Genomic DNA, 22,290 nt, shown 5'->3' on the forward strand with positions numbered 1-22,290 from the left:
GCAATTTTACACAAGTGGTGAGTCGGTTTGTTTGTTTTTATAGAAAATGGAAATAAGTCTCGGATTCTACAGGAGAAAGCTTACGCAGTACTTTTCTTACCGAACGCAAAATCAACTCATTCGATATTGGTATTCAGTAAGGTAAACATCCGATAAACGTACTAGTATTGACAAAATTGCCCACCGCAATTAAAACAATGATAAAACTTTATAATTTTAATACCAATATCAAGTCATCAAATAAATAACACAAATAATTTTACAGAAATATATTTATTAACGATATTTACAAAATTTCACATTCATATTGGAGGCCAAAATAGGCTGACTTCATTATGCGCAGACTCGGGCAGCCATTTTAAATATTCATCAAGAAGATCTGAAAAAAATGTAACAAAAAAGGTTCTTAAGTTAACAGTTAACTTGGTACTATATAGGCCTACAGCTCTACCATACGTTTCACATATTAATTGTAAACGTTTTACGTCTGTGCCAATTGTATGTCTGATTTATTGTATGAAGTATGTACGTTTAGTATAGGCATTTTAAGTTTGATATCAAATTTCTTTAATTGAAGTAACTATAATAAAATATCAAATTCACTTACATTTGGATTGTTCCTGCCACATTATCTTGGCCTCATCCCTCGTACCACAATGCCTCGCAGCGAGGGCTTTAAGCAGTATCTCAGTCCGTGGCTGCAACTTCGACCAACTTTTGATCATGGTAGAGGGTGGAGATAAAAGGGACGGCGCATACTTCTTTAGTTTAGGAAATACGGATCCTTCTAATAGGAATTTGGCGAACCATCTAAAAATATATAGGATTATTCATCACGTTTTCAATTCTTAGGAGTATCTGTCAACTCGCACTGACATTTTGGCAGTAACTGTTGTTTTTATTTATTTATTTATTACATAAATACATACATTATCCTTACAGACTATGCCTGTACGATAAGGATAAGAAAAAGTTAAATAAAATATAATAAAGTATATAATATAAAACCATTGTGTTTAATATTATATACTACATCGCTATCGCATCAATATCGCTACCGTGAATTCACTCTGCAAACATATAAAAATGTCGATAGTTTCGGGGTAGCATTCAGTAGGCGCAACGTCTTTGATAACAGGGTTCTGTGCAACAGACTAAGTTCTGGCCCTGGGTATCGCAATATAACATAGGCCTTCGCCGTCGCACATATCGCATAGACACAAATCACTCGATTTTAACACAGTTCAAAGACGTGTTATCTCATACCTTAAGAATAAAAGTTTAAGCTTCCATTTTGTTATAACTTAAGTGTGAATTATGAATAATTCAGAGTTTAATGTTGTTTAACTCTCTGGCCCTATATTACGCGAGTTGCTTAATAGGACTAATAATTCAATAAAAACATCCAGTTCTCAAAACACATATCAGACAGGCCTACTATAGTTACAACTTACCTATATCGGTCAATTTTATCGGGAAAATCAATTTCACTGGATGGCAACTCCCAACAGGCTTTCCCAAAGGTTCCTTTATAATGGCCTTTTACTCGACCACTCTTCTCATCAAACCTAGGCTCCGGTTCCGACAAGGGCTCTAAAAAATATAATAATTTAAATAATCCGAAAAAAAATTTTTACATAATTATCATCACGAGATTGTGTGACCATCTCAAAACATTTCTGCCTCATTTCAATTTTTGTTTATGCCAGATATAAGTAGATTTTTGGGTCGAGGTTTTTTTGCAGGTATTTGATGTGTTCTGTATTTATGTGTACGAATATCCGAGCCATTATTGATTATGCCACGTAAAATATCGTCATGTACAGCAATGACTAATCGATATTATTTTCAAATAATTTAACACACACTTAATAACTTGAACCCACAATAGAAAATTCCAGATATTATCAATATCTTCAACAACAGAATTGTTTGTCAATAAAGTAATTAGATAATATGAGCGAAAGCATACTTCAATACACGCGGCATGATCCATCGTTCTGTTTGACTAATCATATCAAACGAAACGCGCCATCGTATTTATTTCACTTTAATTAATCTATCTTCTTTATAATCCGAAACATATTTCGTTAATTCAAAAAAATACCAAAACTGTTGAATAAAGAGCGCTTTAAAAAATATTACTCACCCAAATTACACAAATGCGGTACATATATAGGAAGCCACTCCGGTTCAATCGCAGCCACATTTCTCATCACCATCTTTCTCTTCTCTTCCCCTCCAGTCTCATACAACTCCTGGTACACCACCCACTCGGGTATGGTCTTTCGTAATATCGACTCGGAATGGAGATGCACTGGTTCCTCAAGCTCACCACAGTGGTAGGCGTATTTGTATTTTCTTTTATCTTCACCTAAATATATGGGTATCATAGTAAATTTATTTTGGTTTTTCAATTGATGTTAATCTTAAGTTTACACTAAATGTATTGCCGAATCAAATAAAAATAACATACGTTATTAACGTCCCCAAGCACAACTGTTACATAATACATCTGTACTTTCATTATTCAGTGTAAACTCTATGTAACGACACTGAAAGCATTTTATGGCATTATAGAGTTGTCGTTAAATGCTAAGAAGAAAAACGTGTAGATAATCCATGATTCCTACCTATTAGCCAGTCAACAGTCTACATATTCAAGCAATCCTAATTTGTAAAGAAAAGAACGAATTTCTTAGAAACTTCGTATGCATGACGACAGTCGAGTTTATTGCGGGCTAGGATAATAAAGCGACAAAAGAACGAACTCAGCTGCGAAGTTTTAACTAATTTTAGCAACTTAAAAAGTACTTTATTACTCAATTGTTGTCGTTATTGAGTGTGAGTGTAATGCTATGTAGATTGTATCATTGTATGGAAGACAAGCTAAACCAACCAAAGCCAATTGATTTCGACGCTTTAGGGAGTTCGTCGTTAAATTGAGGGACGTTTGATAGATAGACGATTAATCCAATATTTAATTTAACACGAGTTATAACTAGAACCACAGTGGTTAGTATGTTCAAGCACTAAACAAAAAATTAAGAGTCTGAATTGATCGAAGAAGAAAAACTAAAAGATAAAGAACTCGAAACCTGCCTGCTAGTAAGTCTGCTACAATATGGAATATTTTAAAAGGTATTAATTGCAAACAAGTTCAAAAGCTTTACCTTCTTTAATTTCATGTAAGCCAATCTTTCTTCCCACTTGGTCGCCCAGACCACTCAAAAGCAGCTGTCGCAATAACCTAGCCTGGCTATCTTCTGGCGGTTTCATTTCTGGATCAACAGACACGTTCACGCCAGACACGCTTAGATTTATTTCACTTGTCAACTGTTTCCTTATTTTGCGGATTTCTTTCACGGCCTAAAAATTTATAAACTTCAAGGTTTTAAAGGTTAATATAATAGATACCAATACTATAGATTTTTTTACGTACATCTTGAATTTCTTATATTTTCTTTCTGACATCACAAAGAGAAAATATCGATGTTGTTTCTTAATGATAATAGTTATGTTCTATAATCTTTGTATATTTTAGATCATGCAGATCTTTAAATACTAAAAACTAAACTTTAAATACTAAACCATTATTATAATAAATATCTTGTTTGCTAATGTTACAAACCTTTTCTCTAAGCCCATATTTGGCACAGAACAATTCTTCTTCCCCTTTCACGTGGGCAAATTCAGCCGCTCCAACAGCTCGCAGTAAAATTCCAGGATCTCCCAATAGCAAAGTGTTGCCAGTAGCAGGCCAACTGTCGGGCTTACCACTCATGACCTGTGAAAAAAAATAATACAAAGAGACTACAAAATACTGAAGAAGTGGTTACTTATTAAGGATTTCGACAGTTTAAAGGGGAAATTAACCTTAACTGTTTATCATAATTAGAAATTCTTACCTCTGGTACAGTGAGTGCAGCCACCAGCGCAATGGTATAAGGTAGTAAGTTCTGTTGATGACTGAGCGCTAACATCTTTCCATAGCGGGGTAAAAGGGGGAAAGCTGATACTGCTTTACCTAACGAAGTCACTTTTAACACCTGTATAGAGGCATACAATTTAATGGCATTTTTCTCGTATAAAACTTTGGAACTGGTGCTTTAATGACGTCATTGAATATGATGATATAGCGATCGCTAGTTATTCCAACAGGTATCTTCACTTGTGCATTGTCAAGTACGTCATACTTCAAATAAGTATAAATCATTTAGGGAGATACTTATAGAATACGAACTTTAAATAAATAAATCAATGGCGCTACAACCTTTTAGGTCTGGCCCTCAGATTTCTGTATCTGTTTCATGATCGTTTTGTGAAATGAATAGGCAAATAGGTGATCAGCAGTCTGTGCCTGACACACACCGTCGACTTTTTGGGTCTAAGGCAAGCCGGTTTCCTCACGATGTTTTCCTTCGCCGTTCGAGCTAATGTTAAATGCGCATATAGAAAGAAATCCATTGGTGCACAGCCGGGGATCGAACCTACGACATCAGGGATGAGAATCGCACGCTGAAGCCACTAGGCCAACACTGCTCTCAACGAATGAATACGAACTTTAGTGTTTAAAAAAATGGTTGGCATACAATTGTTTGCGAGATTTTGGTAATCTCGTATAGCGCAAAATTTAAACAAGTTATAACTGAAAACTGAATTCTATTATCCTAGTACAGAATACATTATTAATAGCATTTTATATAAAAATATACAATTATAATACCTCGTCATCCTTCCTGTTCTTCGACACATGCTTTTCTAAAATACCCAAGATTTCTAAGCGTTTCTCTGCCAACCGGAGTTGCAGTCTATCTGGTGCAGTTGGGAACGGAAAATTCACGACCTGGATTTTATTACTAAATCAATTTCTATATAAATATTATCAACAACCAATTCATTATTAGTATAAGAATGTTTAAACCAGTAGCGCCACAGCCTTTGACGTTCCTCGATTTTTTTCACAGGCAAGTCTTCTTTACCTTCTATCATGCCGTCGACTTAAGAATGTTTTTAAAGCTAAGACTGGATTAAATTAATTTATTTTCACAGTGTCTTTCTACTAAATACTAATCGACGAAAGTGTATGGACTACAAATATGCTAAAAAGATATTTTAAGAAAACACTTTTTTAAACGGATTGAAGCTATGTATTATTATAAAAAACTTATAATTATTTACATAATTTAAAATTTTTTCCGACGTTTGCGGATTGTGAGGACACCGTGAGTCATTTTTGCAAAAACCCGTCATCTTTTAGTCAATATCAACTTCGGGGTAATAAATACAGATAACAAAACTTTCTCTGCAGCTGTGATACTTTTGACATTCAACACCTTTTGTCTTCAGTCACCGTGACCACGCACGCCGTAAAGCACCCGAAACGTCGGAAAAAAATGTAAATAATAATAATAATACATAGCTTCGATCCGTTTAAAATAGTGTTTTCTGAATGTGTAAAAGCTATGTTAACGAAAGAAAATACAATAATATATTTTCAAGTTTTAGTCTCAAAACAGCCTTTTCGTATTGGACTGTGCCGGATTCTCTATATAATGAGAATTTTTAAAAGAGTATCTCTTTTAGAATATAGATTTGTATCAATAGAAATAGTATTTGTTTATACCAGGAAAACTATACCTTATCAATGCCCATACACTTCATCTGAAGCAGCAGGTCATCTACGGGTCGCCTGCAAAGATCTGGAGGATGATGAGACGGACAATCGTGTTGAAACACAGCAGTACTGTATAACCGGTAGGCGTGTCCCGGGCCCGTACGTCCCGCTCGTCCGGCGCGTTGTTCCGCGCTCGCTTGCGACGTCCACACTATACGCCAGGCACTCGCACCCGTTGTATGGTCGTAAACCCTAAGGATAAGTGTCTTCGTTTTGTATACATTTTGCTTACATAAGTGCAACATGCAAAACATATTATAGTCCATGTTGTATTGTCTTTAGTCACCGTGACCACGCACGCTGTAAAGCACGCGAAAGGTCGGAAAATTTTAAATTTATAATTGTGTCAAATAATTATAAGTTTATAATAATACAAATAGCTTTAATCCGGTTAAAAAATTGTTTTCATTCAATAGTCCATGTTTTAATACGTATCGCACAATCTTGTTGTTAAATATGTCAAACTTTATAAATAAAAAATGGTTTGACACTTTCTGACGTTCTGGAATACGAGCATATTTTTAATAAAGTTATTTATATACTAGGGTTATTACCGGTTTGAAGTAACGCATCGAACAATGTTAAAATACGATTAACGTCAATGTTTTAATAAGTATATAAGAAAGTAGAAAGACTATTTATAAATATACTTAGTAATTTATAAGTTGCCCAATTAAATAGGAACCTTCAAGAACATCCTTATAAAGCATTTTATTTTATCGAATCACTTAGTACGTTTTATATCCTTGCCTTTACAACTATTTAAAAGAGTAAACATATCCTCGTTACGACATCTGTTCTTGTACAAAATAATGTATATAATAATGTAAGTATAAAGCAATTGAATGTTATATGTCTATTTCATATATATTAAAACTGATAACTTATCATATCAAGTGCCTACGTAAACTGAATGGTCCTTCGATCCGGTAATTAATTAGAAACAATTGATTGGTTTCAACATACGGCTGTTTAGTTATACTTACTTCATTTTCTTCTTCCCCGAGTCAACCACATACTTAATAGCCGGTATGGTAAGAGATGTTTCTGCCACGTCAGTGCTCACAACGCAAAGACGCGCACCTATTGGCGGCTGTTCGAACACACGGGCTTGTTTCGACGAACTTAACATCGAAAATAGAGGCAACACCCAAAGAGGTTGTCTACACGATTTGATTTCAGGTGCTAGGATGTCGTCTTCGATGTCTGAAAAATACAATTTAGTTTACTGAAATACCAGTATGATGTTCATTTGCCTTGTTCATTGGTTTAGGTACACATTTTCAATAAGAAAACTCAAGAGACTCAAGCTTACAAGCTCAAGAATGTTTAAAAAATTATAAGATATGTAACATAAGGGAATATATGGGCAGTATTAGTGAAATGGTGAAATATTTAGGTTATCGTTTAAGAAAATTATATTATTGTTTGAATGTACCAAATCTCTCTTACTTATTTATAAGTAATAAAAGTTTAGGTTTTATTGTAATAGTAATGTTTCTATATTAAGAGTTTATATAATTTCGAAAATTGCACACCGTACATATGAAAAAGGGTTATTATTTTATAACTTGGTTTTAGCATAATTCTAGATATAAGATTTTATTTGTAAATAAATATTTTTTTCTCTTATTTTCATAGTAATGGCTAGTTGAAAAGTGTGAAGAAAACATTGTATAAACTAAAATATAATCCCCCTACTATAATAATAAATATGTAGATTTTTATTTACCTGAATCACTCAAGTGACCCTCACTGTCGTCATCATGACCCACCAAATCTGCCTGGCCATCATCTTCTGGTATATCATAATCGTCCAAATTTATTTTTGGTAACTCCTTTGCTTTCTTTTTTGCCTTCCTTCTGGCTTTTCTTGCACGCTTCATTTCTTTTTCTACCTAAAATTATATAAGGTACGTGTGCTCACAAACATCGAATGCTTTCTGTCTTCTTCAAACTTTATTGCTACTTTGAAAAGTAAGAAACGAAATCCCGTTGAAATCAATATTTAGGGCGAATTGTATAATAGTACATTTTGAAAGCAAGCAATTACCTCATCATCATCAGACTCTATGTCTTCTGGTTCAGAATCCAGGGCCGTATCTGATTCAGCGACCGGTTTCTTTGTTATTAACTTGGAGTAATCGACATCTTTTTTGTACGGGAACGACGCTTTCAACTTACGCACTAAATAGTTGACCTGAACAAATAACAATTGATTAGAAAACACGCATGACACCCAGTAAATTTATATATTTAAGGCTTAAGCGTGCATATTAAACCTATAAAATAATGTCGAATTTTTTACCAATATTTTGGATTAAGATATTTCTTCATAAAGGACATTCAAAAACACAATTGACTAACAATATTCGACACAGCCTATCAATGCATGTTTGTTTGTTTTGGTGACCGTCAAAAGTTTTAAACAACCTACCTCTTGTTGTCCAGTGACGAAAATAAGTATACCACCTTCCGGCAGCCGTGTATGTATTTTCACAGCCTTCTTATACGATTCTTTGAGATAATTGTCATATGTATTCTTATTGAAATGTATTGTTACTGGAAACTGCCTTGAATCAATCTGGTAACAATAATTTTAGTCCATTGTAATGTAACGTCAGTCATACTATAATCTGGTTTCAAGAGCTGCCAAATATATGTTCTATTTGAGCTTTGTACCCAAAGTGAGATCGTGAATTGAGATACTTTAATATCCTACATAGTCTTTAACCTAACTATAAAACATCACAGTATGAGTCATGAGATGGAGTTAGGCATTCATTCATTAATTCAATTTGAGGACCTCCTCAAACCCATCAAAAGCTGGTAACGATTTTCCTCCTACCAGAAATCAGACATGAACGTAACGTAACGAGACCCTCGTTATATAAATTCATGTGTGGAATATTAATTAGTTAGCTTATAATTTATATATTAGTTATGGAAGAGTTCAAGTATTACGTCACGCATTTTTTGAGATTCTCCCCCCCCCCCCCATGAAACGCGCCGTTTCTGTTTCCAATAGTAAAACGTTTCGTAACCAACCCCAGGGACTCTTAAAACCTAAAACTTACTAATATGTGGTGTTAAGTACTGGAAAGTAGAAAATAATATTAACAATAACGCGTAATTCAATCCCCGTCCCGAATCGTAATGTTTTACAAAAGAAATCCCCCCCCCCTCACCCAAAATTCGTTACGTAACACTTGAACGCTCCCTATACAGGAGAGATAGGATCAATGTCCCAAATTCGAGTTCGTTATTGGCTGCACAATTTAAGAATTCACGAATTTAACACAAAAAGATAACTGAATTTCATTGTTCCTTTGTTTTTTTAACATCATCAAACTTCACTCTAATTTCAAGAGCTCTTAAACTATTTATCCGTATGAAGATTGACAGCGCTCGAGCCGAACTTGAGATACCAATTAAAATATGGACCTCAAACTCCACCTACATAACTAACATATTGCCGAAATATATTTACATTGTTTTATTAGCTAATTTTGATCATAGCAAAGTACAACTATTGTAATACAATATTGTTCATCTCATTCCCATACGTACTTTAACCATCGGTGGTGGTTCCTTAAACAATCTAGTGTTTTCCGTAAAATCTTCAACTCTAAGCGTGGCAGACATAATTATAAGCCTAAGTGGACTTCCTCGCTTCCTCCGTAAGGGCACAATTCTTGACAACAACCCCAATAATATGTCCGTATACACACTTCTTTCGTGAGCTTCATCAATTATAACCACTGAATATTTGCTGAGAAGAAAATCTGACTGAATTTCTTTAAGGAGAACACCTGTAACGCAAATTAAAAAAAAACTACATGTTGAATAAACCTTTTTTGTGCTGTCAATTCTAGTCAAAATTAAATCTATAGAAACTAGGGCTGCCAAACTACGTTTTCTGTATTTGACATCGTGTAAGCTGGTCTTACATGTGTCTTTAATTTAATGCAGGCTTTGTTTCCCGGTTAAACAAGAATGGACAATCAGTAAAACAGTCAACGATATGTTCTATTTATCAGTATAATCCACTCGGGTGTGACAGAATTTCTTGATATTTAAGAAGAAGTGTGTTAATAGATTGGAAATTGGATCGGAATTTGGAAAAGGTACAGGTATAAATTAGGTATATAATAAGTACATAAATGATTATAATTTTATATTGTTATGAAAAATGAAACTGGCTATAATTTTATATACGTCACAATATTTATATTAGATGGAAGGACAGTAATTGAAGTAGGAAAAATATAAATAACTTTATCTCATATGTATTATTTAAATTTCGAATTCTTTAATAAAAGCACTTACCATCAGTCATAAACTTTATCTTCGTATCCTTAGTGACATTACCCTCAAACCGCATGAGATATGAGACCTCTTTACTCGTAAGCGCCAATTCATGACCGACTCTCGCCGACATAGCAACAGTAGCTACTCGCCGTGGCTCAGTCACTGCGATCATTTGCTTCTCAGCATATCCCGCCTCATAGAGGAACTGGGGTATCTGAGTAGTTTTACCGCTACCTATTAAGAAATTACTATTAATGATTTCTAAAAGAAAGTAAAACAAAGCTTGGTCTATCATTATATGCAATGAATACGGTTAAGTCAGAGTCAGGTCTAGAATCACTTTGAAGCAACAAAATCAATCATTTTATTGATTTTTTACATCTAATTTTTTATCAATAAATACTGTTCAAGAGTTTGTATGTTATTCTTATACACTAATATTGCTCTTAAATTAAAATACAACATTTTATAAATGGAGAAATGATTATTATCCTTTCCTAACGACAATAAGTGAGAAAAATATTCAATAAATAAAATATAAAAATATCGTAGTATCAACAAGATAACAGTTTCCTCGCGATGTTTTCCTTTACCGTTCGAACGAATGCTAAAAGCGTACATAGAAAGAAAGTCCATTCTAGCACAGCCGGGGATCGAACCTCAGGAATGAGAGTCGCACGCTGAAGCCACTAGGCCAACACTGCTCGATAATGATACAGCATGTTAAATTATGAAAGAAAATATCAACTTACCAGTTTCTCCTGCTACAATAAGAAATTCATTTTCATTTATCAATTCCATTATTCTTTGTTCTTCACCCAAAATGGGCAATTTCAATCGTGCTACTTGAATTTTAGGATCCCTTTTCACTTCTATGTGTATTGTTTCATGTGTTAATGGGATTTTAACTTTTTCTTCTTTTGTATTTTTAATTTGAGTTTTCACTTTAACATCCTGTGTTAAATCTATCCTGCTGGCTTCATTAGGATTTTTAGGCTCCTTAGCTATTTGTTTACCAATATTTGTATTACAATCTATAGAGCTTTGGACTGTATCTTTATTAAGCGTTTTTGGTGCTATATCTTGACTTTCTGAGGGAGCTAAATGAGGTTGTTCATCGGTTTCTTCATCAGAACTCTCTTCTGATGATTCTTCTAAACTAACGGTATTAGGGTCATATTTCTTCTTCTTTATTTTATCTGAATTCTCTAATCTTAAAAGACGTAGTCGTTTTTTTGCACCTACAAAATAATATAAAAGATAGGTAAGTTTGCATATAATTATTTAATGCAACATACATGCGGGAAAAACTTTCATTACTCATTCTATATTTTAGTTAAAATAATTAAGTCTAAATGTACCTGCAATACTGCTTAACTTTTTAGTTTCATTTATTTCAGAATTTCCTTGTTGCTTAATTTCAACTGTTTCAAAGTTAAGTTCATTTAATTTTCTTAAACCAAGTGTTTGAATAGCTGAGATAGTAGTGAATTGACTAACTTCATCTTGACTTGCTTGTACTTGAGATAGGGACTCTAATAAATTTACCCTCTGAAATATTAAACAACATATTAAAAATATATGTATTGTATGAGTTGCAGTGTAAATTTTTAAAATATATATTGATTAAGTATCATACAAAGATGCTACATAATCTAGTATACTGCATTACAATGGTAAATACATTTTCAAAATATGTTTAGCACACAAAGATTTCTCATACAACATATTTTGAATAATAGATTTAGAAATTGATATTTAATAAAATAAAATGGGTAAATTTTTTAAAATCATATTATTATATGGATAATATCATAAGAATATATGTTCTTTATTGGTATTAATGCAAATTTATTTCAATATTTACATGTAAGTGAAAGTGGTTGGTTCTTGGTTGAGTTTGTATCTGTTAAAAAAGTTGTATGTAAATTTGTAGTAGTTGTGTGAACCAAATATTTATCAATAATATAATTTTAACTTAAATATTACAAATAACTTACATTCTCTTTTTTCTTCTTTTTGTCAAGGACTTTTTCTAATCTCTTCCTCTGAGCCTTAGAGAGAAACCTAGTTTTCTCTTTCTTTTCCGATATTATCTTAGTTTGTCTTTTTTTAGATGGCAAAGCCAAGAGATTGCTGAGGTCTTTAGATCCATACTCATCATTTGCAAATTCCAATTTTATCTAGAAATGTTAATTCATACAAATTTAAAGAACAGTGACATTTTTTTTTTAACTTTTACTCACTTAAATTAATGGTATTGATCAGATTAATCCAAAATCTATGTGAATAGCAACTCACTTATAATATTAGCCTATGTTATGGGTAGGATTGCAATTACAATGGAATTGTATTGGAAACAATGCACAAAATATAGGACATAAAAATAGTGCCTCTAATGAGAAAATTTTTTTGGTCCTATCTATCTATTGATAATAAAACATTGTTTTAAAGAGAATCTAATAATTGAGACGAAGACTAAAAGTTTACATTTTTTAAACAAAAAATTGGTGGTTTCTTTTTATAAATAAGAATAACTAAAATCCAAGGCACGTAAGTACTCACCTCATTAGTTTTAGAGTTATCAACATTCGTTTTTACAACTTGGCGCGCCTTAGCATTGTATCTTTTTTTGCCCATTATAAAAGTTTAAAAATAATTTAATTGGAGGGCTTTCATTGATGTATTGCGAGAAATGAACTTTAATTGTATTTTAAAAACACGTGCCTTTGTTATGACATTTCTCGGAGTCGGTGACGTGACATAAGATTTTCCCAAAATTAGTTGACTGAAAAGTGACATTCCAATACAGACTACAGAATTTAGCTTATTCATGTTTTGACTTCAGACTTATTATTGCATTCAAACAATGTAGTTTCTATTTAGTACTTATTTACACTTACCTTCTAAACCAACGAAAACCAGTAATAATACTCATGAATAGTGGGTCATACGTGTCTTAAATAATTATTTATTAGATGTCATGTTGTACGTCAATGTGAACTAGTCATATTTCAGGTGTTATTTGAATTATCCGTACATCATTCACGGAACTCACAGGACACAGAATCTTTATCTGCATTCACATTTATAACGTCAAATCAGAATACTATGTAAAAGTGTAAATTAGAAATTTGTAATCTTTATTATCTACATGAGTAGAAACAATAAGTATAAGTTAAACATAAAACTAATTATATTTATTGCAAATATTTAACCCTACAAACAATTTCTAAATAATGTATCGAGTGAATACAGTTTATACAGTGCAAAGCAGGCAATATTGAGTTACTAATAACAAAAACATAATAGCTGTTTATTTTTTAGAGCGTTATAATTAAGGATACTACAGTACTACTAAAAACACATCAGAATTACATCTAAAAGAAAGAGCTTGTACCTCAAAATGTTGCACGAAATAACCCGAAGATGCATTAATGTCAGCAAACATGATGACACCATCTTTAAGCAACACAATTGTTTACTTGCATTGCGTGGAGATAAACAATTGCATATACTAGAGTATTCATACAATGTGTTATGTTTAGATAAGAAGTTGGATTTTGTGGAATCGTCAATCGTTTGTCCAAGAAGTAGTGCTACATCTGAGTTTTCTAAAGAATATGCAAGAAAAGGAATCAGTAATATAGAACTTGTTGAATTTGTAACAAACCCTTATTTCTGGCCATATAGTAATGACTTGAAACAAGAAATGACTAATATTATTGCATTTGAGTGGTCACCATCAGATCTTATTTATAATAATCAAAGTGTACTTGCCATTTTAAATTCTGTTGGTAATGTGGAATTCTTTGGTCCACAACAAAAAGTTTGGTGTAGTATTGTGGAATTTTCAGATATTATGAAACACTACTTTATATCTGAATTACAAATAGATGTGGGTGAAAAATGTAAGACAATAGAGAAATTAAAGGAAGTAGTATATGGTATTGGAACTAGTGCAATATGTTGGGGACCCAGTATTAATGAAGACAGATCAAGTATTTTTGTCACAGCACAAAGGAATAGTACTATTATATTTTGGTCAATTAAATTTACTAATACTGACTTGAGTGTTGATGTTTTGGGAAAAATCTATGCTGATGTTGAAGAAATCAAAACCTTAGCATGGATACCTTACTCAGATAACTTGTTTTTATTAATTTATGCCAATGTATTGGGAGAGGTGGTTGGAAAGGTTTGTAGAATAGAAGAGGGAAAAATATTAGAACAAGCAACAATTGTTTTATGGAAATGTAAAGATAGAATGGTACCCAAAAACATTCAGTATATTATTGATGACAATTGCTTACTGATTATCTATCCTAAACATAGACACTTGGTGGTGCAGATGTTTGATACTGATTTTAAATTACTCACCGAAGTTGTTAATGTTGTCAATGATGAGAAAATTTCAGTATTGACTAAAACATCAGCAGGTCTATATATAGGAACAATAAATACTAAAATATATAAATTAATTTACACAGTGACAAGAAATGCCCTCACTATTGAGTTTGAAAGTATAATATTAAAAGACTCTTATGTAAATCATGATCTATATGGTCTTGCATTTTCACCGAATGAAATAATTTGCCATCTTGTGCTTGCTAATAGAAGAGTTAATGTCAGAAAAGAACCATTGCATATGTTAGTTGTATCTCTTAGTTCTGAAGAACAAATTGAAAATGTATTGCTTGATAATCCTTCAAAAAAGTTAACACATATGTGGGACTGCATTGAGTTATTAAGGTATAAGACTATGAAAAGCAAGAAATTACCTTCACTTGATTATGTAAATCTCTATAATGAGACTAACACAGATATATATAAATTAAAGGTTTATTTGATCTTAGTAAAGCTGTACAATAGTTTAGAAGAAATATTGAAGAATCAATCTAAAGGATTATTGCCTGAGACATCAATTGAAGTTGTTCAAGATAAACTTCTGGCTGCTCATGCAAAGGAAACTATCATAAATAAATATGAACAGCACAAAAATCCTACATTAAATGGTTTTGAAAAGGAATGGTTATCAGGATGTTGCAAATACCTAGAATATTATAGTAAAAAATATGAAATTCCGAAGAATAACATAATTTCAAATAATACTTGGGAAAGTCTTATTGCTTTAATAACTAAAACTGAGTTACCAAAATATAATTGTCTTTTTTGTGATGATTTGATTGAGGATTTTGCCTGTGCCAATGGGCATACAAGTATGTTCTGTTCTGTGACTTTTACCCCAATAGACAGTGAAGAATACCTTGCATGTAATTGCTGTGAGGTGACTGCAAGAATGGAACTATATCAATATAAACCCTTATGTGTGCTCTGTGATGGTCATCTAGAGAGTTATAATGTATCATTATAATACTTGTTGTATTGCTTATTGTTTAAGTATATCTTAAAAAGTTGTTGCTGTACAAAGATTTTTACTATAATAAATGTTTTTATTAAGTTAAATTTACTGTCTTTTGATACATATAAATGCAACTAAAGCAATCTAGGTAGATAAATGTAACACACATGCATTTTTTTAAATTGTTATGCCTTAATTTGTTACCTTCAGTAAATAAAAACATAAAGGTATTACTTTTATTTTAATTAATTAATGCTTACAAATAATTTTTATGATTCATAATTTACGCAACATAAATCCTCTTCGCTGTGCCGTTCCAGAAGCTTGCTGTGATAGTCTGAAAAAAATGTTATGTTTAAATAAAATATAACATTCTTCTTAAAATACACATATATGGTGTCCCATAATAAACGTTTAGCTAATATCGAGTAGTGTTTTTTTTTTCATATTACCATGACTAAATTTTCTATAAATGACAGACAAAAATTTATACTGTGAAGGCACGATTTTTAAATAAAATAGCTACCTTATAATGTACTTGGTGGCCATTATTACATTCAACTTTATCCGACCTTGTTGAATAATGTGAGATAACATTACGGATAAAATGGATGCCATTTTTGAAAAAGTGGAGCAAGATCGCATATCAGTAGTTACGACGTAGCTGAAGAATTGGGAATTGACCACAAAACAGTTTTGGCGCATTTGAAAAATTTGTGATTCTTTATTACGACGTAATGAATCCGAACCATTTTTGTTGAAGCTGATAACTGGTGATGAAAAGTGGATCACGCACGACAAGAACGTGCGAAAAACGTCGTGGTTAAATCCGGTCAGGCTTCACAGACTGTGGCGAAACCCGTCTTACCTCGCAACAAAGTGATGATGTGTGTATGGTGGGATTACCGCAATAATTGATTTTGGCAGTCTCGTGGTATTAACCTGACACTGCCTCAAGAAGTGGCTAAAGATACACTAGAGATGGCACTCAGCAAAAAATAAGAGGGCTTGGCTGAGAGGTCTTAATGCATCCGCCGTATAGTACTGCACCTTAAGATTTCCACATTTTTCGGTCTCTTTAGAATTCTTGAGGCAGTGTCAGGTTAATACCACGAGACTGCCAAAATCAATTATCGCGGTATTGTGATCAGAAGCCCCAAAATTTATATAGCAATGGGTCCATGTCCCTACAGAGATAACAAATAGTTATCGAACAAAATGGAACCTACATACTTTAGTTTAATGTAAATAAACTATATTAAGGAATGTTGTGAATTTTCTTAAAAAATGCGAAGAAACTTTTTCCCCAACCTATTATTATCAGCTACGCCCGATTTGTATATAATAACATACATTGTTTAAATTATGGATCAAAATAATTGATCAAAGATTTAAAAAAAAATGAACCGCTCCCTTCAATGAGTTATACATGAGTCACATGCGTATTTTACTATCTCCTTTAAGATAAGCAGGACAATTAAATATTTTTTCAACACCAAAAATCCAGCGGTGCCACGCAGGGATTTAAGCAATATGATGTTTTGATAGACCTGACAGCTATAAGGGATATTTAGAAATCTAGAAGGTAGAGAAGGCAGCAGAGTTAACCACTATATTCAAAATTGGTGGCCAGGCTTGACTTACCACAACAAGTTTGTCTGGTGAGTATTCCCTGGCGAAGGTGATAGTTTTGCCATCAGGTAACTTTTGAACTTGAGTCACTTTGTTGCCATGTACGGTTATTGTGTTCTTGCCCTTAAGAAATCATATTTTGTAAATAGTTATATAATTTCATACATTTGAATAATTTTAATAACGTTGTCTTATTGTAAAACTCGGACTTGTAACTGTAGGTAGTCCTTACTACGTCCATATAATTGGTCAGAAACATGAGTGATTTAGTTGAAACCTTTAAATCCAAAATCGAATGAGTTACCCAAGCTGGTATTTTTTATTAACTTAGGAAGGTGTTAAATGTTGAGTTCGAGAAATAATAATCAAAATTAAATAAGGTAAGACACTTACAATAACTTCAGCTGTGATTTTCTCGTCAAACTCAACGCCGCTTTTAAATCTCATTACACTTGGTCCCGATGGTTTGTTGGTGGTTAGAACGTACTCGTCTCCGTCTTTCTCGATTTTCTGAGAAATCTTGGAATTCAGGTAAGCAGTAGCCTGTTCTTCTGGGAGATCTGGATTAGGTTTATAAAAATAATATTGTACAACTTATTATTAAGTATAATAGGTATTAGAATGTGCACGGCCACATTTCAGATCTAAATATTGAAATATTGCGATTGATCAAGGGTCGACTTATTTAAAAGCGTGGCAGTAAAAATACTATTTCACACACATTTCTTAAATACCACTCACACACAAGTATCTTAAATTTTAATTAAGCTTAAGTGTAAGTAAACACTACAAGGCCGGCAATGCTCTTGTGGGCTTTCTTGTAGTGTGAGTGAGCCTCCGTTTTCCCCTGTACTATAAAAATAAACGTAAAAAATGCACCTTCTCAGTTTTCGTAGTATTAGTAGATACTTGATAGCTATCATAGTAGATAGCAGTCAAATGATAATATTTGTAAATTACCTTTTATATTTTACTTAAAACCCTAATTATACAGATAAGATTTAAAATCTGGTATCCGAAGGTTATAAACAAATGTTGCAACAACGTGGTTATTATAAATTATTATTGTGAATTAATTTGCAGTTTCAACTGAAAATTAAATAAATGCAGATAAAAGGAAGCTGAATCACAATTTTAGCTATGATCCTACGATCCACGGCAAATAAATTGAAAACTTTTACATAAACACATTATAAAAATGTTGGAAGTAAGCTAATTCTGCGTAGGGTATATTGCCGAAGCTTATACCCAATGACCATAAATGGCAAAAAGAATAAATTAATGAAAACACTCACTTAAACTATTAACGAAATCGTCGAAGTTCTCGTTGCTCTCATGTGTGTACAATTTGCCGAAGAAAGCCATTTTGGATTTGTTTAGTTTTGATTATGGATCACTACTATAAATACTTTGTTAATTCACTGGCTTATATATAAATGACCAAACAGTTAGGGTTGTGCTTCGTACCTTTTATATCTACTCATACTATAAACCAGTCTTAATATATGAGCTAAGAATGTATATAGATAGATAGTTTTAACCAGTTTAACTTGAGAACTGCCTTAACTTGATTTGAAAAAAAATAACTAACGTGTTTTGTCCGATGGTCTGATTATTTTTTTAAGAGAAAAAAACTATGTTGAGTCTGATTTAATCCTGCAATGATTTGCTCCAAAAGCTTCAAAGAAATAATTCAATATTGTAAATGACATATTGCATTTTCCACATTATATAATGAGGCATTTTCTATAAGATATAAACTTTGTCAATTATGTTTTTCTAGTCGAGTCTATTTTTTACTCTGATCTGTTTTCGGCGCCAAAAGTTAGTATATGTGTGTGTGTCAATTAATTTTAATTCTTAGAAATATCAAGAAAATAATAGAATTGTAGTATCCCAAAGTATTCCACTTTATAAACATAAAATGTTTAATACCTACCAATGGTTTGGTTTACTGAAGTCTAATTATATCATATCCGACAGCCCTATCGATTCATCGCTATCGCTAGGTGTGTTCCTTAATCGTTTCTTATCAAAAACCAAAAAATAATCTTGTTGTTTGGTAGAAAGAATACAGTGATACTTGACTTTCCACATAGTATTATTTCTATAAACATTTAACCACATTTACTAAGATTCTTAAAATTGTATGTCATGTTTTTAATCTGAACACATGTATAAATTTCTCCTATTTACTATACCAAATATATAAAAAAATAAGAATATAAATATGTAGGTAATATCTGGGTACGTAATAATTTTACTTTACTTACGTACATCAACTTAGTATTTGTGTTACATTTTCTTTTGTACTTAATAGTTTTAGTTATATATACACAAATACAACAAACAATCAGAGAAAGCAAACAGAATAATTCCGACATTATACCTTCTAGGCTTCTTTATTATTTTATATTTTTTTTAGGTCCAATAAAGAATTTTGGTGAGTGTAATAGCATAATGTAATTTTTTTCACTTTCTTAAAAAGATACTCAATATTCAAATATACATCCATTCTGTTTTATAAAATATGGGATACTAAATTAGAAATTAAATAAGGTTTCAAGCTTTAATGCATTTTAATAAAATATATTTAAGCAATTAAATTAAAAAGCTAAGATTACCTAAATATCGCATATAGGAATCGCATGAAAGAAAATTTATTTAAATGTAATTTTTGGAATTGGAATTGTCAACCAGTATCAATATGAATTAACAATTATATTACTAACATACTCTTAATAACAATATACATTATAAATAACAACAGATATTAGCAGTATTCCTTTGGTAAATATTAGTAACTTATACGTAGATTCTCTTGGCTACGCCGTCCCAGAAGTTAGAAGTAATTGTCTGAAAATTGTAATAAAATCATTTTTAGATACTACATTAAATTTGTGCCTCAACTCATAAGTTACACAACATACCACGACCAATTTATCTGGAGAGAACTCTCTAACAAATGTAATAGTTTTGCCATCAGCCTTCTGCACTTGGGTAAACTTATCGCCTTCAACAGTCATTACGTTCTTTGTCTGAAAATGGTCAATATTGTCAATACAAAACCTGTGTAATGTTGTTTTCTTAATTTGCAGCATTATTTTTATATGTTTTTCTATTATTAATTTTATATTTTTATAGCAAATGGATAGTTAAAAAAATATATGCATACTTCTCAAAGAACGCTCGTGTACATCACACTTTAAAATATTACTTATTTTGAAAGAAACATAATTACGATATAATTCGTTTGAGTCTCAACAAATAGGTTCGACAGTTTTTGTCAGTCTAAAGTATAAACTTTAAGTAAAAAAACATCCAGCCAACTAATCCAAGTCAAGGTTAAATGTCCTTACTACTATCTCAGGAGTTATTTGTTGATCGAATTCCACCCCCGGCTTAAATTTAATTTCTGTAACCCCCTGGCTAGTCGTAGAAGTTATAATATAACCATCTCCATCCTTCTCTATCTTTTGGGAAGACTTGGACTTCACGTAGCTGTCTGCTTTTTCTTTTGGCAAACCTGCAAAATACTTTCTTTATAATATGTTATATGGCGTTTTATTTTAAAAGGACAAAATTTAAATTTGAATTTAACGGAACTCGTTTCTACCTCAGTAAGATCTGCATTCTGAGTACAATTTGTTTACGAATGCAGCGGTACAAAATGCGATAAATTTACGTTTGATGATATTTACCATTTGAAAAAGTGTTTCTTAGCCATTATCTAGTATGTAATTTGCTTTTACAGACAAACGCAACAGGTGTAGTAGTAAAAACATTTTCACGACATAAATATTGAATTGCAGACTGACGTAATCCTATTACGAATGTTAGAATTAGCTTCATAATATGCAAAGATACACAAAAGTACCGAATTAGAACAAAACAATTATCTGTTTAAGTCATGTAGTACTAATAGCTTAAGAGTTTCTTTGGTTGAACGCGCTCGGACGCCTTCAGTTCAAACTGAAAAATTATATTTGTACTAAGGTAGGCTATATTAACATCGCTATGACTTTTTTCACATGGACTCTAGTTAAAGTAATAAACTGTAAAACCTACCAATTTTTTTTCAAACGAATAATAGCATTTAATTAATTTTAAAAGTGCTTATCTACAATAATTAGATTAAACATTTGATACATTTGCCCTCAAACAAAGTCCAAGCACAGATGATTCATCAGTTACTAATGGCTAATAAAAATGATTACTTTCTCAACAGCAAAATTTATCATTATCGTTTCATAACTTTTATATATACGATAAACTGATAAGCAACTTATAAGTATCTATGAGATCTAAACATTTGAGGAAGTAATTATTTTTACTTATGCAAGCGTGTAAACCTTTCTGGCTGTAGCTTAACAGTGGTAAAAATAAACGTGGTATACAATGTTATACCAAGAATAAGTTAGCAATAAGCACTTAAACCTAGTATAACGTCAGCGTACCTAACTGTTCACACTAGAGTTATTTTTATTCCTAGTATAACGTCAGCGTACCTAACTGTTCACACTAGAGTTATTTCTATTCCTAGTATAAGGTTCGAATAAGTAAGTTTTTATTTGTACGACTATTAGAGTTCTGCACTTATTTCGTGTTAAGAATGTAAGACAAGCTGTTTTTTTTCCGATATTCTTTCATTATATGTGCGAGCTGTTCTAAAAACAACGGTGAATTGTTGGGATTCAAAAACCCGACCTACTTAATATTTTCTTATGTCAATGATACGCTTATATGCACAAAATAGTTTTATCGATAACTTTTTGGCATTAACATTCGTATTCAAACTTATCCAATTCATTACATAGGACAGAGAAATGAAAACTATAGATAATATGTAAAAGCTTACCTAAACTGTTAATAAATCCGTCAAAATTTTCATTTTTTTCCAAGGTGAAAACCTTTCCAAAGTACGCCATGGTTACGTTTTAAACAAAGTTCTAGACTAAATTACGAAAAACTGATAAGTCACAGTCTTTTATTTGTAATTATTGGCAATTAACTGATAAAAGTGTTTGCTCATGCGTTATCTTTATCGGTTGATAGTTCTGAATCTTAACCCTAAAACAACTTGATGAACATACAACAATCAAATTACTCGTTTTAAGTTTAATTGTGAGCATTACCTACGTCTGTTTCACTGTTTAACGTCAGAACATTTCAAAGTATAGGTCACCCTAGGCGTATAATAAGAGGTTGCGAGAACCATATGTTTAAAAAGCTGGATGTAAATAGAGACCGTTAAATATAGAATATGTTAAGAAAAAAATCTGAGAAATTACATGAATAAATTATAAAA

General features: G+C 32.1%; 4 protein-coding genes across 4 annotated transcripts; 1 reads left to right on the forward strand and 3 right to left on the reverse strand.

Moving 5' to 3' along the window:
* Window positions 1-254: 254 nt before the first annotated feature.
* On the reverse strand, window positions 255-12,736 carry LOC123713241 (probable ATP-dependent RNA helicase kurz). Its single transcript, XM_045666824.1, has 19 exons — window positions 12,554-12,736; window positions 11,989-12,171; window positions 11,350-11,539; window positions 10,741-11,229; window positions 10,007-10,222; window positions 9,248-9,489; window positions 8,115-8,261; window positions 7,731-7,877; window positions 7,410-7,575; window positions 6,664-6,883; window positions 5,641-5,869; window positions 4,727-4,846; window positions 3,909-4,049; window positions 3,632-3,787; window positions 3,174-3,369; window positions 2,150-2,374; window positions 1,455-1,593; window positions 608-810; window positions 255-379 (listed from the first exon to the last, which is right to left on the reverse strand). Exons 1-19 carry the CDS (start codon window positions 12,626-12,628, stop codon window positions 303-305), a joined length of 3,561 nt encoding a protein of 1,186 aa, XP_045522780.1. The 5' UTR covers window positions 12,629-12,736; the 3' UTR covers window positions 255-302.
* Window positions 12,737-12,968: 232 nt separating this feature from the next.
* LOC123713512 lies at window positions 12,969-15,454 on the forward strand. Its single transcript, XM_045667219.1, has one exon. The coding sequence runs from the start codon at window positions 13,395-13,397 to the stop codon at window positions 15,360-15,362; it is 1,968 nt and encodes a 655-aa protein (XP_045523175.1). The 5' UTR covers window positions 12,969-13,394; the 3' UTR covers window positions 15,363-15,454.
* Window positions 15,455-15,578: 124 nt separating this feature from the next.
* Window positions 15,579-18,382, reverse strand: LOC123713191 (fatty acid-binding protein 2-like). The gene is made up of 4 exons (XM_045666746.1): window positions 18,278-18,382; window positions 17,376-17,542; window positions 16,995-17,105; window positions 15,579-15,687 (listed from the first exon to the last, which is right to left on the reverse strand). Exons 1-4 carry the CDS (start codon window positions 18,345-18,347, stop codon window positions 15,634-15,636), a joined length of 402 nt encoding a protein of 133 aa, XP_045522702.1. The 5' UTR covers window positions 18,348-18,382; the 3' UTR covers window positions 15,579-15,633.
* A 1,160-nt stretch (window positions 18,383-19,542) lies between these two features.
* Window positions 19,543-21,952, reverse strand: LOC123713189 (fatty acid-binding protein 2-like). The gene is made up of 4 exons (XM_045666744.1): window positions 21,841-21,952; window positions 20,342-20,508; window positions 19,913-20,020; window positions 19,543-19,838 (listed from the first exon to the last, which is right to left on the reverse strand). The coding sequence occupies exons 1-4, from the start codon at window positions 21,908-21,910 to the stop codon at window positions 19,788-19,790; spliced, it is 396 nt and encodes a 131-aa protein (XP_045522700.1). The 5' UTR covers window positions 21,911-21,952; the 3' UTR covers window positions 19,543-19,787.
* Between the last annotated feature and the right edge of the window lie 338 nt (window positions 21,953-22,290).

The sequence above is a fragment of the Pieris brassicae genome, chromosome 8 (genome assembly GCF_905147105.1).
Source record: "Pieris brassicae chromosome 8, ilPieBrab1.1, whole genome shotgun sequence".
NCBI lineage: Eukaryota > Metazoa > Arthropoda > Insecta > Lepidoptera > Pieridae > Pieris > Pieris brassicae.